Here is an 18,136-nt window from a genome sequence, read left to right as displayed (position 1 = left end):
CTGTCACCCCCTCCCCCAGGCACGACGGCGCAGGACTGGGCTTGGTCTCAAGCGAAGAGCACAGCTGCCACCTTCATGCCAATTGCCTGCAAGACTCGCTGCGGTTTTCCACTTTTTATTTTCCCGGCAGGTCCCTGTCCCCCTGTAGCAGAACATACACGTGCCGTCTTTGTGGAATATTTAGCATAGTTGGAGTTTCAACTTAATTCAGTAATTCATCCAACAAGTCTGTCTCGAGCATCGAGCATCCGTATCTGCAGAACCTCTGGTGGCAGTTGTGAGCTAATTCCCCCTCTCTGTGTGTGTGTGTGGGGGCGGGGGCGCTCAGAAAGGAGGATGTCCTATACCAAGCCTGAGCTTCAGACTTTAAAAAAAAAAGTTTCTTTAAAAGGTTCATGCATGTTTCTGAATGCTGCCCATCCCTAGCTTCCAGTCCATTTGACTTGTCTCCTACTTGCTGAGGGAGCTGGGCTGCCTCCAGTTTCCCACCTCAAATAACCCCGACCCCCACCCTCGAAAACCCAGATACCCACCAAGACACCTCCAGACAACCCAGCTAGCCCCCCAGGCACCTCGAGTCACGGGTCTGCCCTTTCCCCCACCGCAGCACGCCTTCCTTCCTATGGCTTTTCAGGGTCCCCCACCATCCTTTTCAATAATGACTTAAGAGTTCATGGCCTGCACTTGTCCGTGGACATCTTGGAGGACTGGGGAAAACAGGGTCCATGCTGTGTTGAGTCACCCCTCCTTGAACGCAGCATATCCTGCACTCATGCACCCCTTTGTCTCCTGCCGTGGAATCGCAGTGACTTCTCCATGAAGCCTGGTGGCACCGCTTTGCTGTCATTTCCTGCTCACGTCATGGTTGATGCTCCTCTGTAAGCGGAACCCTGCTTTCTGTTTTTCAGTTGGTCAGTCTGGTACAGAGGAACACTGCTGGTCTTGATGTGATCTCAGAGTTGGAGTGTGATGTGGCATGGCAGCATGGCCACTGGAGCACTGTGGGTGCACGATGAATGCTGGTGGAGTGTGCGCATGTGGTCCAGCACGCTCCGGGAAGCCGCCAGCAGCTGCCCTCTCATCGAAGGCCACCCCTGCACCCACACTGCAGCAGCCCCCTCGACGCTGTCCTCGACCCAGAGGGGCCTGGATGGGGAGGGCTGGAGCCGACGTCCTCGGTGCCACCCTGGACCCCAGCCCCTTCCCTCGCCCTCGCCCTCACCCAGAGAGTGCTGGGGCAGGGGTGGAGCGCGGGGGCCACGCCACAGTCTGGAGGGATACACTCCCAAATCCGCCTCCGGGGAAGGACAGCATTGGGAGAGCAGCTTGTCCTCTCCCGCGGCAACACACTCACACGTGCCTTTTGACACATGGATTGCAAAAGGTTGAGTGACTCTGCTATAGCAAAGCTTTTATTCTCGTCTCTACTTACGTGAAGTTTTATCAGCTCTCATATCAATGAAAGTGAAAAATAGAAAAAAAAAAAACACGTCATGTTGAGTCCTATCCCATTTCAGCCCTAAGTGATATTCTCCCACCAAGACGGACAGCTCATTAACTGATGCATTTTCAATTTTACTTCCATGTTTAGTTCTCCATGAAAATTTGCAAATCTGTGCATCACTGATTAAGTACGTACTTAACGACTCGGTAAGAACCACCCAGACCAAGTTCTTGTTACCAGGTTCAGGGCCCCTCAGATTAAGGCCAAGGACCCCCTGGAGGTGCTGTGTGTGCTCCTCTGGGAGAAGCAGCTGAGGTGGCGACAGGCCAGGCCAGGTGGCGCTGCAGGACCTGCAGCCCCGCTTCTCAATGGCATGAAACAGCACAGGATCATTTCATCCCACACCTGGATGGCAGGTGGGCTGGGAGCTCTGTTCCAGTCAGTCCTCTCTGGGGACGGGCAGCCACCACCCCCGGGTGGCCAGGCATCTGGTGGAGGACCTGGAGCCGGCAAGCTGGTCTGCTTGTCCCCTTTGTCACTCCTGCGGGCGCGTCTCTCGCCCGGCAGGGCCATGTGCCCTGGAGGGGAACACACTGTGCTGCCCTCAAACTTCAACCCAGTGTGTTCTACACCAGGGGCAGCCCTGTGGGCGAGGCTCTGCAGGCAGGAAGAGTCCGCACAGCGCCCAGCCATGAGGGGACAGCTTGCCTTTTAAGTCCTTTTTAAGTGGACGAGGGTGAGTGCCAGTCACAACGGCATTCTGGTTGCCCCAGACACACCAAAAAGGCTGCCATACTGCTGTGCTTTACGATGCAGCATTTAGAACATGTTGGGGATGCACAGCTTTAAAAAATTGAGAAAAATTTTGGAAACTTAAAAACAAGTGATGGGATAAAGTTCTCAAGTTCCTTTGGGGGATCTCCAAACACAAAAGTGAACCAACCCAAGTGGGGCCTCAGCTGCCTGCAGGAGCCTCTTCCCTCTGCTCCCCAGGTGTCCATGCTGGTCTGGGTGGCTTGGACTCCACAGACTCTGACCTCTGAGGGCAAGCCCCATGCACTCTGGCCCATGGTCAGCAGCACTTGGCTTGGTCACTGGCCTCTCTCTCCCCTCCTCCAAAGGTCACACAGCGGCCCCTGCCTGTTCTGTGCCCTGCCCAGATGCATGGCACCCTCCTGCCCCAGTGCAGGGGACAGCCCAAGTTCTGCACAGAACCCCGCTGCCGGGCCTCTTGTCACCCTGGACACACCTTTGGGTCACTGCTTCGGTGTCCTCTGGCCTGGGTGCCAGCTCAGCACCCACTGCCCACAGGACCCGGCTGTTCCTCCCTGGTATGTGGCACTGCCTACCTCCCCAAGGTGTGCCCCACACCTGCCACCTCTCCCGGGCGCTGGGACATCCAGTCACCAAGGCCAGAGCCAGGCCAACAAGCTGCGTACAGGGCTGCGGTGCGGTCATAGTCTTGAGGGACGTGCGGGCAGAGCCCTGTGACCCCCAGCACTGGACATGCAGTCTCAGGGCTGGTGGAAGTTGAGACAAATCCTGTCACAAACCACCGAGGGTGGAGGGGGACCTGGCCATGTGCTCAGCCAGCACTGGTTCCCTCCCCTAGGGCTCTTCGGGGCTCCACTGGTCACCAGTTGATATCAGAGGTCTGCTCCCCGAGACTGCTCAGGGAGGGAGGCATGGGACGGTGGAGGGGGCTGGGCTGGGCCACAGCCACGGGGAGACCAGGGGGGCCATGCACGGAGCGGGCCGTGGGGTTCAGACTGAGGGGGAGGGTGGCACCCTGACTTCCAGAGACTCCGCCGGGGGCAAGAGGCTGCTCAGGGCAACCTGGCCACCATCCTGGGACTGCCACGCTTGCGGCCAAGGGCGAGCATTTCCCGAAGCACCAAGACCAGAGTCTCCACACGTTCAGACCAGCCACCAGCTCTGTTTCCGGGTCCAGCCCCTCCCTGGCTAACTGACCGACAACAGCCATTTGTGGCGGGCCTGCAGGTGGGAGAGCAGCAACCCTCACCCTACGTGGGAGCCAGTGTGGCCGGGCTGGGCCACCGGGGCCTCAGCTTCCCACCTGTGGGCCAGCAGATGGCATTTCCAGTGTTATGGCTACCAACAAAGGGACAGGCCGTGGGGTCCTGAAGGGGCCTCAGGACCCCATGTGACACCCTCTGCCTTGTCCCTCCCGCCGCGCCCTCCACCTGTGCGGGACACCGGGCCAGGTGGGCAGGGTGCTGACCCCTCCCTGGGCAGCCTCCAGGGCCCCAGGCTTCGCGTGGCTAGCACGTTAACGGAAGGCTGGCTCCAGTGCCAGCAGGGACCAGAGGTCACGGGGAACCATAATCAGCCTCTGGCACGGACGCGTCTGAGGTGGAGGCCACACAGTGAGCCACTCGAGGGTTTATTTCAGTGATGGAGTAGCTGCCCAGGGGCAGGCGCCGGCTGGCACGCAGGGCTGACAGCAGCATGAGCAGGCGGCAGGCTTGGGGCCTCCTCGTGGCCAAGGCTGTGGGATAAGGCGCGCAGCAGGGGCTGCAGCACAGATGGCGGTCCCTGGGGGGAGGGGCACAGGCCCTGGCCCTCCTTTACGGGCAGTCCTGTCCGGCCCCTCAGGGACTGGCTCTGGTTGGAGGGGGGCCTCACACGGCTGCAGACACAGGAAGGCCAGGGGCTGGTGAATAGGGCTCCCCATGGCGAGCACCGCAGTGGGGCTGGGGCTGGCCCCCCTCCCCAACGTGGTCCGAGGGGCACCAGAGTTATTTGTGAAGCTGTGTGGGCAGGGGAGACGCTGACCCCAGATGTCATCTGGATGGAGAGTGGCCGCCGCAGCCCATGAGGCCAGACCCTGCTCCGCCCTGCAAGGCCGAGGGTGGGCCTGGGGAGCAGGACCAGCGTTCACCCTTTAGGGAGACGGAAGGGCTCACTTCTGCAGGGACTGCAGCTCCGGCGGCAGGTTGCACCCCGTGTAGACACCATTTGTGATGCTGTATTCCAGCAGGGCGCCGAAACAGGGATCCTGTGCAAACAGAGGACCTGGCCTTGCACCCAGCAGTGCCCCGCTGGGACCCCCGCCCCTGGGCCCACTGGCCGCAGCTCACTCTGACAAGAACGTGAGGGTTTCCCAGCACAATCAGCAAGGCTTTGGGTCTGGTGATTGCAACATTAAATCTTTTTGAGTTGGACAAGAATCCCAAAAAATATCTATCATCTTCAAAGCTATCTTCATTTGACCGTACCTGAAACACACAAAGATTCATAAAAACAGTGTTTTAAATTTTTTGGCATGGAAAGAAACTCGATATATACAAACATTTAGAAATGTGACATGTGACCCCATTTTGGCTAAAAAGAGAAAAAAGCAGTGGGGGCAGGGTGTGGGCCTCACTACACTCAAGCAGAGCCTCCAGCACTGGGAGCTGACCTGGGCGTTGGGGTCTTAGCCACGCTGTGTTCTTTCCCATCTCAATTTCCTAACCTGTCTGCGGTTAATGTGTACCTTTTGATAAAAGTCATTTATAAAAGAAGAATGGACTTTTGAGAGTCTGCCCCTCTCCCAGCCACACCCCACTGCAAGGTCCCCTCCCTCCTCCCATGATTCACTACTGCCTCATGGGTTTCTTTACTTTTTTGTCTGATCTTTTTTATTTTTTTTTAAGAACACCTGACAGTTAGCTGCTTGAGGCGCCGCCTAGGTCTCCCCTGCTCTGTGTCACCGAGGGCAACAGAGGGCCCAGCACGCCAGGCAGCCTGGCGCAGACAGTGCCCCACGGGGCAGGAATACCTACAGTTGAGATGATGATGACCAGATATTCTTGCCCCTGAAACTCCTCCACAGATCCAACCTTTATATCTGTCAGATCAACATTTCGCAAAAGAACTTTGATTTTCTCCACCTTTGAAGGCAATAAAGAGATTGAAGACAAAACTTTACAAATCTGACCGGTTCTTTACACATCACAGCACAGGCTGAGTGCACGGCCTGTCAATTCCAAGTCATGTTTCATCAGCTCTAAGTGGACCAAAGCAAAGCCCCATTTCGGAAGGAGTGCCTGGGGCGGGGCAACACCTCTGTGGAGATGCCCCCCTCTCCACGGGATGGGTGCACAGTAGTGGGGGGGGTGCTTTGTAGAGAAGTGCAGACACCCTGTGCTGTGAGTGGGGAGACGTCCCCTGGGGATGGTGCTGGGTCCCGGACTGCCTCCTGGGGTGAGGAACAGAGAGCCCCTCCCAGGGTCCTGCCCTGGGGTCCTGAGCAGTTAAGATGGGAGTTAGGCTGTGTGGTGACTACAGCAGGAAAGCCAGGAGGAGGAAGACTAGGGGAGAGGTCCTGAAGGCGGGGTAGCTGACGAGCTGAGCAGGACTTGGGGCTGGGAGAGGGTGTGTTAGGATCTCCAGGGGTTGCCGGTAAAGAACCACTTTGAAACTGAAAAGGAGCATGTACTTGGCTGAACACTCAGCATGGAGGGAGGCTCAGTTCTCCCAGGAGAATGGGCTGGGGGTCGGGAGCCGTGCGGAGGGAAGGCACCAGCGGTGCTGCCCTCACCACCGTGGGGATGGGCCTTCTCATGCCCAGTGACCGGGAACAAAGGCAGAGGTCACCCTCCATGCCCCGGGCCCGGCCCCCAGCACAGGAGGAGCGGCTGTGCAGACGCAGGGGAGGGAGCAACAGGAGGGGACTGGGCGCCACCTCAAAGAGCCATGTCCCTCTCCTTCCTGGACCCCACGGACAAGCACACATGAGAGGAGTCGCGGGGGCCGCACCTGCTTCCGGTAGGGCGTGATGACCCCAATGTCGCTGGCGGACACCTGGCTGGAGACACTGCGGGCCAGTAGGCAGCAGTAGCGCATGGCCTGCACGGCCTCGGCAGGGTTGAACCAGGACGGGCTCCTCCCTTCCCGAGCTTCGCTGCCCTGGGCATCGGGGACAAGAGGCGTGTCACAGAGGGCTGCCCTCCACAGAAGCTCGCCCAGGGTCTGTGGACAAGGAGCAGCTGGCAGAGACAGGAGAGCCCTGCTCCCAGGCCAACTCTCACAGCCTCAGGCTGCGGAGACGCTGCGGGCGGGAGGCCCGGCCAGACCAGAGCGGCCTGGGTGGCGGCAGGCCAGCTGACACCTACTGGGCCGCAAGTGTTCAAAAGCAAAATTTACAGGCCATCACTCTTGATCAGAGCCTGATGAAATTAGAAATGAAAGAGACTGGAACCGAGCAGAAGCCTCTCACAGAGGGGCGCCTCAAGTATAAAGGCCCCTCTGTGGCCCCTGCCTCTTGTTTGTGGAAAAGCTGAAGCCCCCCAGGCCTCCCTGAGCCACAGGAGGGCAGGCTCGAGCAGGTCAAGACTGGACAAGAGTCACAGACACAGGGTCCGGCGCACGTTCTGAGTCGTTTTACAGGCACTGCAGCTGCCACCAGAGAGGAGAGCTGCCTGCATGACGACCAGACTCCAGCCAGGACAGCAGCTGCCCCGCTGCAGTGGGACCGACTCTACGGCAGCACAGGTCCAGGCAGTGCCTCGAGAGCGCGGGGTCCCCGCTGCTGCTCACGAGCGCCCACGTCTGCATGGGCGCCAGAGGAACTGCAGCTCGGTCCGTTCGTACAGCTCGTACACGTAGGCGGCCAACTACAACTGCCACAGAGAGAGGCTGCAGGCCCAGGCGGACATCCTCCTCTCTGGGAGCACGGTGCCCGCCCGGGGTCAGCAGGGGGAAGTCACAGAAGACGACCCCGCCCTAGTCCCGCAGAAGTGGAATGATGTCACACAAGCAGGGATTTGCAAGCAGCTTTCGGCAGGACAGAGATCTCAGCAGGAGGCCCCTTCGTTCTGTCACTTGAGCTGCACTGTCACTAACCTTAACCCAGGCGTCCCACGCTCTACTCACCTCCGGCCCAAACACCTCTAATGGGTCAAATGTTTTGCTCACACAACACCTGACCTAACTTATCGGTTCTCTCCCAGATCAAAGAAGTAGAAATGGAGAATAAGTCATTAACAGATGACCAGATCTCCCCGGCTGCGCCTTCTGTGATCCCACGACCAGAATGTGTGACCGAGACGGTGTCCAGAGAGAAGACCGTGAGACGTCGATGTGCCGGCACCGTGGGAGTGGCTGCGGGTCTGCCCCTACCTCAGTGACTCGCTGAGGTCACTTCTCCTTCTCCCTTTAATGCTCATGGCCGAGCAGAATCCTAGCAGTTGGTTTTCGGGGACATGAGTCTGCCTTCTCCCCAGATTGCTGGCTTTCTGATTAAAAGCAATGTTTTCTGTTTCTACTGACATTTGCCTCTTGGGTACTGAATTGTGAGTGGCCAGCTGCCAGATCTGAGTTTGGTAACACGGTGACCAAAATATTCTTGGCCACATGGAAAGTGAAAAAATGCTTCTCTAGAACCCTTGGCTCAAAAAAAAGAAAATAAAGTCACAGGTGTCCAGAGGGCATGGGCCCCAGGCGCTCCTGTCGGGGGACAAGGCATCCATATCTCAGGGGAACCACAATAAACTCAGTGAAGACAAGCAAGTCAGGGAGCAGAAGGATGAAAGACGAAGCTGAGACTAATGAGGCAGAGGGCCAACAGGAAACATCCGGAAGTCCACAGCTAGCTTTCCAATTAGGCCAGAGGCGGGGCCTCTGTCCTGGGAAGGGCCAGGCGGCCAGTGTCTCAGCTCTGCTCCGATCACGCTCCCCTTAGGACAAGACCACAGCTGCCTGGACCCTCCTTGGGCGATCCTGGGCTCAGCCGCTCCTTCTACTGGGCACCCTCTGCCCAGACACACTGGGCTGGAGACAGAGCAGTGAGTCAGACAGGGGTCCTTCTGGAACTCTGGAGGAGGGAACGCCTGGATGGGAGGGTTTCTGCCTGTCTGATGTTGCCTCCTGGGCAGGGCGCCCGCAGGATCCAGGGCCAGCAAGGGCCGGGGGTTAACTCAGAGCCAGCTAACAACCCACAACAAAGCCCTTTTTGGTCAAATGTGGGAGTGGATCCTGTTCTCTGCAACTAGCCCCAGAGGCCTAACCCTCACTTTGTCCTCAGGGCCTAGAACGGAGCTGGGTACAGTCCGGCCCTCGAGAAATTCTAAATAAAATAGTATTTCTGGACTTCATTCTTTTCACACTGAGCACCTCCATCTCCCGCAGCTTTGAGTCTCCATTCCCTTCTACAAAACCTTTTGCACATCTACAACTCCACTTTCTCAGCAATCAGCCTACTGAGACTTCTGTGTAGTCTGCATGAAACACACGGACTGATTTGGGCAGAAGTGACCTCTTCACCACACGGGCCCCGCATCCAGGAGCGCCCGTGCGCATCTGAGCTCCTGCTCTCAGGAGAGGCCTTCGACTTTCTGCTGCTAGGGGGATCTCTGATGCCCCCACTATGCTTTCTGGTTGTTTTTTTCTGAGATAGACGGAAGCCCTGAGCAGAAGCTGAAAGAGAGGGTTCCCGGAGGGAGGAAGAACCAGCCAGCGGGGGCCTCATGCCGAGTGGACCACGTCCAGTCTCACCACAGAATCCCTTCCCTCAAAGTCTCTCCCATCCAGATGGTGGGCACCCCATGGCCGCACCTTACACACAACCCCAGGTAAGTCCAGAAACTGTCCCCAGGAAGCAGGCTGCAGAGAGGAGAGGGGCAGACCCCACTCCAGGGCACCCTGGCACCAGTGTCCATTGTTCTGGAGTCTGGATGCAGCCCCAATTCTGCATGAGAACTTGCAAACTTGACTTCTGGTTCTAACAACCAAATTCCAACACAAACTCTGATTTTAGGGAATATTTGTCATTTTTTGGCTACCGGGCATCTAACCCCTCCCTGTGGGGAACCCCACCCTGTGAGGCCTGGCGGGAGGACAGGCTCTGCCCCAGTGCGGGTCCATCCCCTGGACACTGGTGCATGGGGTGGGATGGCAGGGGCTTCCTTGGCCCTCCTGCTCACCTCCCAGGTCCCGACCAGCCCCAAGAGCTCCCTCAGGAACCCCTCCGGACCTGTCCGGACCCCTCATGGGCAGTCACCGCACCAGAGGCACCCAGCAAATGCTTGGTTTATGACCAGATTAAATGGAACCCACGCACTGAACACACGTAAACTTGTGAGCAGCACTGAGGGGCCGCTCAGGGCTGAGCGCTTCCCCTGGCCTGCCCTCCAGGTCCACTGCTCACCCTCACTCCGTGGAAGACAAGGGGGAAGCCCTTCCGCGGTAACTTCTCCCAGCCCAGCAAGGACGTCACCACTGTGGGGTCCGCGCAGACTTCAAGCTCCCGGTGGTAGAAGAGCCTGGACGGCAGGGCCAGCAGCACCGAGTGGGACCGATAGTTCTTCACGAGCTTCGTCACCTGCAGGGCGGAAGGGGCAGGTCCAGGGCCAAAGCCGGCCTGCTGCGGCCACATGGAAAGTGCCCCGTCCCCCTCAGTCACAGCCGGGAGGCCCCTGCTGCCCCCATCTCCCGCCTGTCACCTCCACCTGGCGAGGACGTGCACTTGGAGCCTCCGACAACTTCACTTTAACAGAAAAGGAGGGAGTCTCCCTGGGGGGCTGCGTGTCTGGCTGCAAGCTGTGCTCTGGTTCACAGGCTCTGTGGCAGCAGGTGCGGGCTCGGGCCTCAGCCAGGGTGGCTAGAGGCACGGCCCCAGCCCTGACCCTGTGGGCTGGGTGGGACCTTCGGAGGGGCTGGGGATGAAGTTACCAGGACACGGAGCAAGAACAACTTTGTTTTCTGCCTCCAACTGACCGGAAGCTCATTCTAGTTTCCCTCTAGAGCCCGAGATCCAGGGCTCTCCTGCTGACTCAGGGTGATAAACTTCAACTCAGTAATTTTAACACATCCAGTCTCTAAGACGTTCATCAAACCCCAAACCCGATTCAGCATCACAGCTTCTCCCTTGGCTGAGCCAGGCCCTGCAGTGCTAGTCTGCCCACCTGCCTCCGCCACAGGCTGTGTCTCCGTGTCCTGGGACAGAGGAGCGGGGAAAGAGCCCGACCCACCCTGGGGGTGGGGGCAGAGAGGACCAGGGGCTGCTTGGGCCTCTGGCCCCATGCGTGTCTTGGTGGACACGGCGTGAGCTCCGTGGTGGGCCCCTCGGCTCAAGTCTGACCTTACAGCAGGGGGCCGAGCTCACCAACAAGGGGTTGTAGGCGCCACAGGCCCCAAAAGCGTCTTCGTCTCGCATATAGGCCGGTCGGGACATCAGTCTCTCCAGCATGGAGACACTCAGCCCGTAGGCCATGGCCAGCCTGGACTTGATGACTGGCCCGAGCTGCATGGGGTCTCCGGCAAGGACGATCTGTGGCACAGAAACGGGGCCCACATTGGTGCAGGGAGACCCCACCACGGTCAGGTGGGTGAAGGGGGCTGGGTGGGCAGGACACGGAGTGTGATGGGCTGGCCTCCCGCCCTGACTGCCCAAACCAGGGCAGCTGGGAGGCGGGAGTGCAGCTGCACAGTCACTCGGGCTGCAGAGGACAGGAACGCAGCTGGGACAGGGACAGCCCAGTGGAAAACATCAGTGGACTGGAGCCCTGAGCTCCCGGGGGGAAGACCCCACCCTGACCCCCCACTTGGCAGCCTCCGTTCCCTTCCCTTCTTCTGGGATTCTCTGCTGCGCCCTCCTCTCGATGCTGCCCTGGCCCCGCCCACCCTGGCAGCTCGCTGGCCTGCTCCTGGCTCCTGCCCTGTGTGCAGGCTCTGTGGTCACAGCGGAGGAGGTGGGGAGGCTGGTGTGTGACAGGAGGCTTCTCGTGCCCCAGGCCCTTGGTCAGCCTGTGTGTCCTGTGCAGTGGATGGGGTTGGGGGTGCAGGGCTCCACCGCCGAGGGAGGGAAGATGACGCGCAGCACGCGGGCTGTACCTGGCCAGTGATGTCCGAGACCAGCCCCAGGGGGATCAGACACTCCGGCTCGCTCGCCTGCCCCGCTTCGTCCACGAATACGTGTGTGAAATGTCCGACCCTAGAGCAGACGCCTTCCTAGTGGTCGCTCCCGTCCAAGGGTCCTGGACAGGCGCCCGCCACCTCTGCCCCTGTCCCCCCTGCAGGGCACCCCCTCCCCCGGTGGGCCCCTCCCAACGCTGGCGAGCGCCCACCTCAGCCCTATCTGGTAGAAGAGCCCCGCGCTGCTGCACGTGGTGATGACGACCCTGAAGCGCGAGGCCCTCCAGACGTCCTCCCCATCGCGGCAGTAAGGCTTGATGGCCTCTGTGATGGTCTGGGGAGCAGGTCACCAGCAGGTCATTAAGTCTTTTTAAACTGGGCCCGATCGCAAGGCTGGGAGGGCTCCTGAAACGGCGTCCCGTCCCGCTGCACGTCTTAGTCACCACCAAGGACAACGTAAGACTGTCTTCTCAAATCAAAATAGTTTACATTTCCCTATCAATTTAGTCCGTGTGTTACCAACCCTAGAGCTGTGAATATAACACAAAACCCTGTAGATCCTTCCCCAAAACAACTTTATACATTTTCAAGGTTCAATTTCCCTTCTTAACCAAACCAGGACCTTTTATAGCAAACCAGCGAAACAGAACCAAAAACAAACAATACTGTTTGGGGGTCCAGTGAAAGCGGAGTGTCAGTGTCAGGGAGGGCGCGGGCTGCTTGCTTACCTCCTCGAACCGGCAGGTGGCGTTCATGCGGACCATGGCTCCAGGCCGCAGCGCCTGGCTCTTGTGCAGACGCAGACACACGAGGTCGGCAGCGCTGTTGGACGGCGCGCACACCAGGGTCCGACTGTCCGGCAGAGCGTAGAACACCTTTGTGCAGACACGCAGGAGACAGGCAGGAGGGTCAAGCGGCCCGGGCCAGCCCGCCGTGGGGGAAGGCAGAGACCCTGGCTCTCCAGACCTGAGTAGTCCAGGGGGGGCCCCAGGCTTGTGCCCCAACACCTGCCAGCTGGTGGCAGTGCAGGCGTGCGGACCCAAATCCCAAACCATGCAAACAATGGACACATGCCACCGCCAGACTCTGCGTAAACCCTGATGGGGGCACGGAACCCCTGCTGCAGTCCGCCACCCTGAGCACCAAGGGGGTTCCCTTCTAACCTTTGACACCAGCTCTCAAACCCTAAGCAGCCGCAGGACAAAACAAACTTCTCCAGGTATGAAGTAACTGGGGCTCCTTGAGCTCTTCCCACGTTCCGACCCCGCAGGAGACGGTGGCCCACGGCATAGCTTCAGCCACCGCAGCACCCCACCGGCACCCCCTGCTCTTCCCGGCTCCCTCCCTGTCCTCCCTCACTCCCATCTCACCTGTAAAACAGCCTCTATTATTGTCACTGTCTTCCCGGTTCCAGGAGGCCCAAAGAGAACGTACGGGAGTGGGCGGCAGTCACCACTCAGAATCCTCCTCACTGCTAACTTCTGGTTTTCGTTGAGCATCAAATTGAAAAACTCCTTCTCTCTGGCTTTTGGGGTCTTGCCAACTGCATCAAAGCACAGACAGCGTCAGGGCCAGTCACAGGACACGCAGCTGCACCGCCCAGGGGCGGGGATGGATGGGTGCGTGTGGGTGCGCGTGTATGTAGCTCTGACCACCGTGAGGCAGGCCCCTCACACCGTCTCGGCCTCATCCTGCAGAGTCCGGAAAGTCCACTTTCTAAGGGCAAAAACGCAGGCCACGCCGTTCCTTCTCTCCACCTTACCCGCGCAGCGTCACCCAGGACGCAGAGACACCGTCACAAGCAGGAGGACAAAAACAGCCCATCATCAGGAAGTCGTCAGAGACAAGACGTCTCCGCTCCGCCTGGCTGCGCGGCTGTCAGAACACCCCCCTCCAAGCCTCACTTCCAGACGCAAGTGCCAGCTTCTCCAGAGGCTCCACGGCCCCGACACTCACCCAGACCGCTTGCCTGCGCGGCACCGGCCTGCCGCTCCTCAACTCCGACCTGAGCTGGGTCCCTCGTGGCTTTCCTACCCTAGGAATGATCGTGCAGAAAAATGGCTTCAAAAGCAAGCTGTGTCCACACAGGCTTAAAGTGTAAATCTAAACAATCACGAACATCCTGCTTGTTTGATTTACTCAACAGCCCTCTGCCCAAGTCGCAGGTCCTACCTTTTAAGACATAACGAAAATGAAGAACATGTAACAAAAACTGCTAAGAAGATTTCTTTCTACCCCTTTAAAAAAACCTAAGTTTTGTGACGATGACACTGAAACAAAGGACTCCATTTGGCTCCAGGGTGTCGTCTCCTCCCGCATCCTTCCACGTGGACCCTGCTCGCCTGCGGGGAGACCCTCCTCCGCCGTGTGCAGGACCCCGACAGCCCGTGCGAGGACAAGCAGAAGCTCTCGGCCTCGCAGGTGAAGCCAGGTGCCAGTGCTGCGGCTTCCTCGCCGCGCTCCAGCCCCGCACAGGAGCTGGTTTTATGTGTGTTTAAACATAAACAGAGTCTGCCCTGGACTGACAGAACCGGTTTCCCAATTTCCCGTTATAAACAAGGCCGTAACAGGCTACTCTGTGCATTTATCTCTGTGAAATCACGAGATTACTTCCACAGGATAAATTCTAGAAGTAAAATTGCTACATTGGAAGTTTTCACATGGAAAATTTTAGACATGTCATCAAATCTGATTCCCGGAGGTCACAGCAGTTACCCTCCACCACCGTCTGAGTTCTGCAGAGTTCAGGGGACATTTACTGAGGTGGGCACGTTCCACGTGTACAACCGGACCCATGACCCTGTCACCACAAGGACACGAATGCATCTCTCGAGGCCGAGCCCCTTGAGCTCCCTACTGCTGTCACACAGACTGAAATCTGTCACTGGTCTTTCGTAGTCTTGGTGTCTTTTGAACAGTGAAATATTTAATTTTCACTGGCGTCCAAGTGTATCTGTTTTTCTTTACGGACCACGCTCAGATCACATTGACAGACTATGCCTAACCTGGGGGACATGAAGACATTCTCCCACAGTGTTTTCTAGAAGTTTTCATTAGGCTCCACGTTTAGGGCCACAAACCACTCTGGACGAGTTTTAGCTGCTGCGCCGTTTGGCGCACTTTCCCACACAACCTCCAAATGCCCCAGCAGCGCTGGTTAAGAAGACCACCCTTTCTGCAGCTGCCAGAGGACCTCTGCTGACTTCCAGTCGTTCAAGTACGTGTGGGTCCGTTCCCAGGCAATTCTGTTCTGCACAGGCTTGTCTTGGTGACAGGACCACACTCCACTGATTACTTTGTTAGATGACTTAAGAGTTTGTAATTTTTTAAAGTTGTTTTCAAAATTCTAGGCCCTTTGCACTCATGAATTTTGTAATTAGCCTGTCAATTTCTACCAACTGTCCTCGGTACGTTACAAATGCTACAATACATTGTTGTTACTTCAGTTTTAAAAAGTCAATTTTCTTCTAAAAAATTATTTAAAAGCTTTTACTGCAGTAAGAGCATAACACACGCCCCACCCTCTGGACACACCTCAGCTGGGGAACAGCACCGTGGCAGCAGGGACGCGGCAGACCGCAGAGCTCGGGGCGTGCGCTCGGGACCCCGGGCTCGCACTGCTGGCGGCGGGGAGGCTGCTATAGGTCTTACTTCTAATTCTCTTTATAACGAGACATTCTGTTTTCAGGATTTGTTCTCCTCCAGTGATTTCGGGAATCTCATTGTCACAGGCCTTGGTGCAGTTTTCTTTGCATTTCCTGTCTGCTGAGCTTCCTGGGTTCGTAGGTTTATCATTTTCATCAAATTAGGACAACTTCTGCTCATTATTTGTTCTCATAGCCCCCCACTCCCCTCCTGGGACGCCAACCACATGTAGGGAGGCTGCCTGAAGCTATCCCACACATCACTGATGCTTTTTTTTTTTTAATACACTTTGTTTATTTTCTCAGCTTTTTAAAGAAATTCCTTTTATTCTGTCTTGCAGTTTCTACTGCTATGTCTTCAGATTCACTAATCTCTTCTGTAGTGTCTAGTCTGCTGTTAATTCTGGCACATTTTTCATCTCGGACCTCGAGTCTTCATCCCCTGAAGGCGAGCAGGTGACTTTGATGTCCTTCCTGTGCCGCGAAGAGGGCTCCCGCGTCCCTCTTCCTCTCAAGCACACAGAACACAGCCACAGTGACTTGAACGCCCCCATCTACTCATTCTGCCACTGCCAGTTTTCTGGGTTGGTTTCAGTTGCCTGCAATTTCTTATTATGGGCTGGGTTTTTCATGTTGTTTCATTTTGGGATCAGATACCGGATGGAATGAATTTTATGCCCTGACGGGTGCTAGACACTGTCACGCTCCCGCAAGGGCTGTGCACTGTATGGGCTGTGGCTGCGGTGCGTGGAGCAGACGGGCGAGCGTCAGGGCCTTTACTCCTCGATCGGCCTCCGGACCCACGGGCAGCACCCCCGAGGGGCACAGCTGACGGCCAGGAATGAAGCCCCCAGCACCGAGGGAGCTCAGGGCCTCCTCTGCTCCTCAGGGGCTCCTTCCCTCACAAGTGTGACCAGACGAGGCCTCAGTTAAAGGCCCCAGGGCTCTCCCCCAGCTCTCTGCACCCAAACCTCTTCCATCCTGCCCTTGGACTGCCCAGGGTTCGGCAGACGCCTGCCCGCTCTGTGCTCCTGGCCTGGGAGCTCTGCAGGCGGTCGGCTGGGCGGTCAGTGGCTCTCCGCACCGGCTCCTCTCCCAGGAACCACTGTCCTACAGGAGCTGATGCTCAGCGTCTGAACCCGCTATTTTACGTATCTCGTGTGGTTTTCAGTGATTTAGGTGGAAGGGTAAGTCCAGTCCATGTAACGTCAGCTTGGTTGACGCACAGAATGACTGAGTTTATCTGCAACCTGGCTAATCCATGGAAAGAGGATGCTCTGCATTTAAAAGCATTGAGATGCACTGGCTCAGGAATGCAATCCCCTACACAGCAGCACTCCCTCACCTCAGGCAGCTGTCAGCACTCCACCCAGGAGACGCAGGCAGCAGGCGGACCGGCAGGGGGTGGGGTGGGGGGAGTACTCAGAGAGCTCTGTGGATGACACAGCACCCGTGTCCAGCGAAGACCCCTTTCCATTTTCAGGACAAAAGGATCAGATACAAATCACATGGCAGATGATTCTAATGAAAACCTTTTGCTGTTTCCTTTACAGAATTTTCTGTGTGCACGCATTATAAAGCTCTCATTTTTTGGGAGAGGGGCCATAAAATGGTCAAAGGAGTTCTAAATGTTAGATGTAGTAAAAAATATATATTTTTTATAAATTCAAAACATGCTCAAAAAAGCTAATTCCAACAGCACAGAATTATAGTTACAAGCTTGACCACAGCATGGGAGTTTTTCTTGTTAACGGAAACACAATGACAACAACGACGACGACCATGTCTCGTCGTGTACACGCTGCAGGCACTGCGCTGTGCACACAGGCGACACACTGCACCATTTACGAAAGCTCCCCATCAGCAAGTTGCTGGGGGTGCGTGCCTTCCCACTTTTTCTGTAATCGTAAAAATGTGCCTGTCTGAGTGTGCACAAAACCACATAATTTAAAAACAAAACTGTAAGCTCACACACGAAAGATCAGTATCTTGCTTTTCCCCACTCAGTACACTGCAGCCACCGTGACACTGCGTGCAGCTGCATGTGACCTTCATGCCGCATCTGCACTGCACACGTTTTAGTGAGTTTTGCTTTACCTGTGACCCTGGTTTCTCCCGGGACCACGCTCAATACACTTGTCTGCCGCCGGTCAGCGGAGAGCTAATCTGTGATCTGGTTAAACACCGGAGCAGTACCTTGGAGGCGGGTGGGCCATCGGTCTGGGTGTCCTGTGCACGGTTCCAATCCCACATAACTTGGGGAGACTGCAAAATGATTTCTTCCGGAAACAACACTTGTAAACAAGGAAAGGTGAGAAGGCGGATGTTACTGTAGAGTCTAAGAATGACGTGCAGAGGCAGCGGCCTGCAGTGACCCGTGTCTACTGCTCCTCCCTCCTCGGCCCCTGTGCCATCTCAGCCACAGCACAAAGCCAGGACCATGTGCTCTGTGCAACAAAGCCATCATTTATTGGCTGTGAACACAGACACGAGTCATAGCAAGAGGAGACGGGCGGAGCGCGACGACTTCACTGTTAGTCAAGTAAGCATGCTGTTTCTGCACAGTTGCAACAGTCAAAGGACACTGACACTCCCTGTAGGAACACATGCTGGGTGTCAGGGTTCCTCTAGCGTGTGCCCAAAGAGACCGAGTCACACGCACTCTGCTGACACCTCTGAACACAGCCTGGAGATGTCGCACCACCATCCCACAAAGGTAATACCTTTTACACCCAAGTGGATGGCTTGTTCAAGTGCAAAGTGGCACCGTCTGCTGGTGGTCCTGCAGGAGAAAGGACACAAGTCACCTTCTGGAGTCTGGAGACTTGAAGCTTCACGAAACTCACCCAGAGACCAGCCTGGAGGCAGCACCAGGGGGACTGTAGGCCATGGGCCATCAGCAGGACACCAGGAGTTTTATAGCAAAACTTTAAACAGTGTCAGGACAGCAGGGACACCTTCCTTTCTGGAAATATTTCTGTTGTAACGTATAAAGTGGACAAGCAGGGAAAACAGAAAATTCAAACTGTGAAGGGACAGGGAAACATTACCAGTGCTGCGTCAGCAGGGGAGTAACTCTGACGGGAGGGACTCACTCAGAACGCCTGGTGAAAGACTGCGGCCTGGGGGACCTTCAGGAGCTCACTAGGGCAAGGCTGACCCCGATCGGGCAGCAGAAGCACAGGAGGGG

General features: G+C 56.8%; 1 protein-coding gene across 2 annotated transcripts in view; it reads right to left on the bottom strand.

Annotated features, from left to right (window-relative positions):
• Positions 1-3,835: 3,835 nt before the first annotated feature.
• MOV10L1 (Mov10 like RNA helicase 1) overlaps positions 3,836-18,136 on the bottom strand; it is a 39,656-nt gene continuing 25,355 nt past the window's right edge. For both annotated transcript variants that reach the window (XM_072973783.1, XM_072973784.1), the window contains exons 14-27: positions 17,670-17,728; positions 17,143-17,240; positions 13,259-13,337; positions 12,673-12,845; positions 12,031-12,177; positions 11,515-11,636; positions 11,282-11,381; positions 10,554-10,718; positions 9,597-9,770; positions 6,209-6,358; positions 5,233-5,340; positions 4,546-4,683; positions 4,372-4,463; positions 3,836-4,094 (exon numbers count right to left, since the gene is read on the bottom strand). In XM_072973783.1, the coding sequence (XP_072829884.1) occupies positions 3,854-4,094; positions 4,372-4,463; positions 4,546-4,683; positions 5,233-5,340; positions 6,209-6,358; positions 9,597-9,770; positions 10,554-10,718; positions 11,282-11,381; positions 11,515-11,636; positions 12,031-12,177; positions 12,673-12,845; positions 13,259-13,337; positions 17,143-17,240; positions 17,670-17,728 (1,846 nt within the window). In that variant the 3' untranslated portion in view covers positions 3,836-3,853. The remainder of the gene's footprint in view (positions 4,095-4,371; positions 4,464-4,545; positions 4,684-5,232; positions 5,341-6,208; positions 6,359-9,596; positions 9,771-10,553; positions 10,719-11,281; positions 11,382-11,514; positions 11,637-12,030; positions 12,178-12,672; positions 12,846-13,258; positions 13,338-17,142; positions 17,241-17,669; positions 17,729-18,136) is intronic.

This window comes from Vicugna pacos, chromosome 12 (assembly GCF_048564905.1).
Source record: "Vicugna pacos chromosome 12, VicPac4, whole genome shotgun sequence".
Lineage (NCBI taxonomy): Eukaryota > Metazoa > Chordata > Mammalia > Artiodactyla > Camelidae > Vicugna > Vicugna pacos.
The sequence above is the reverse complement of the archived record's forward strand: the minus strand, read 5'-3'. Positions and strand labels throughout refer to the sequence as shown.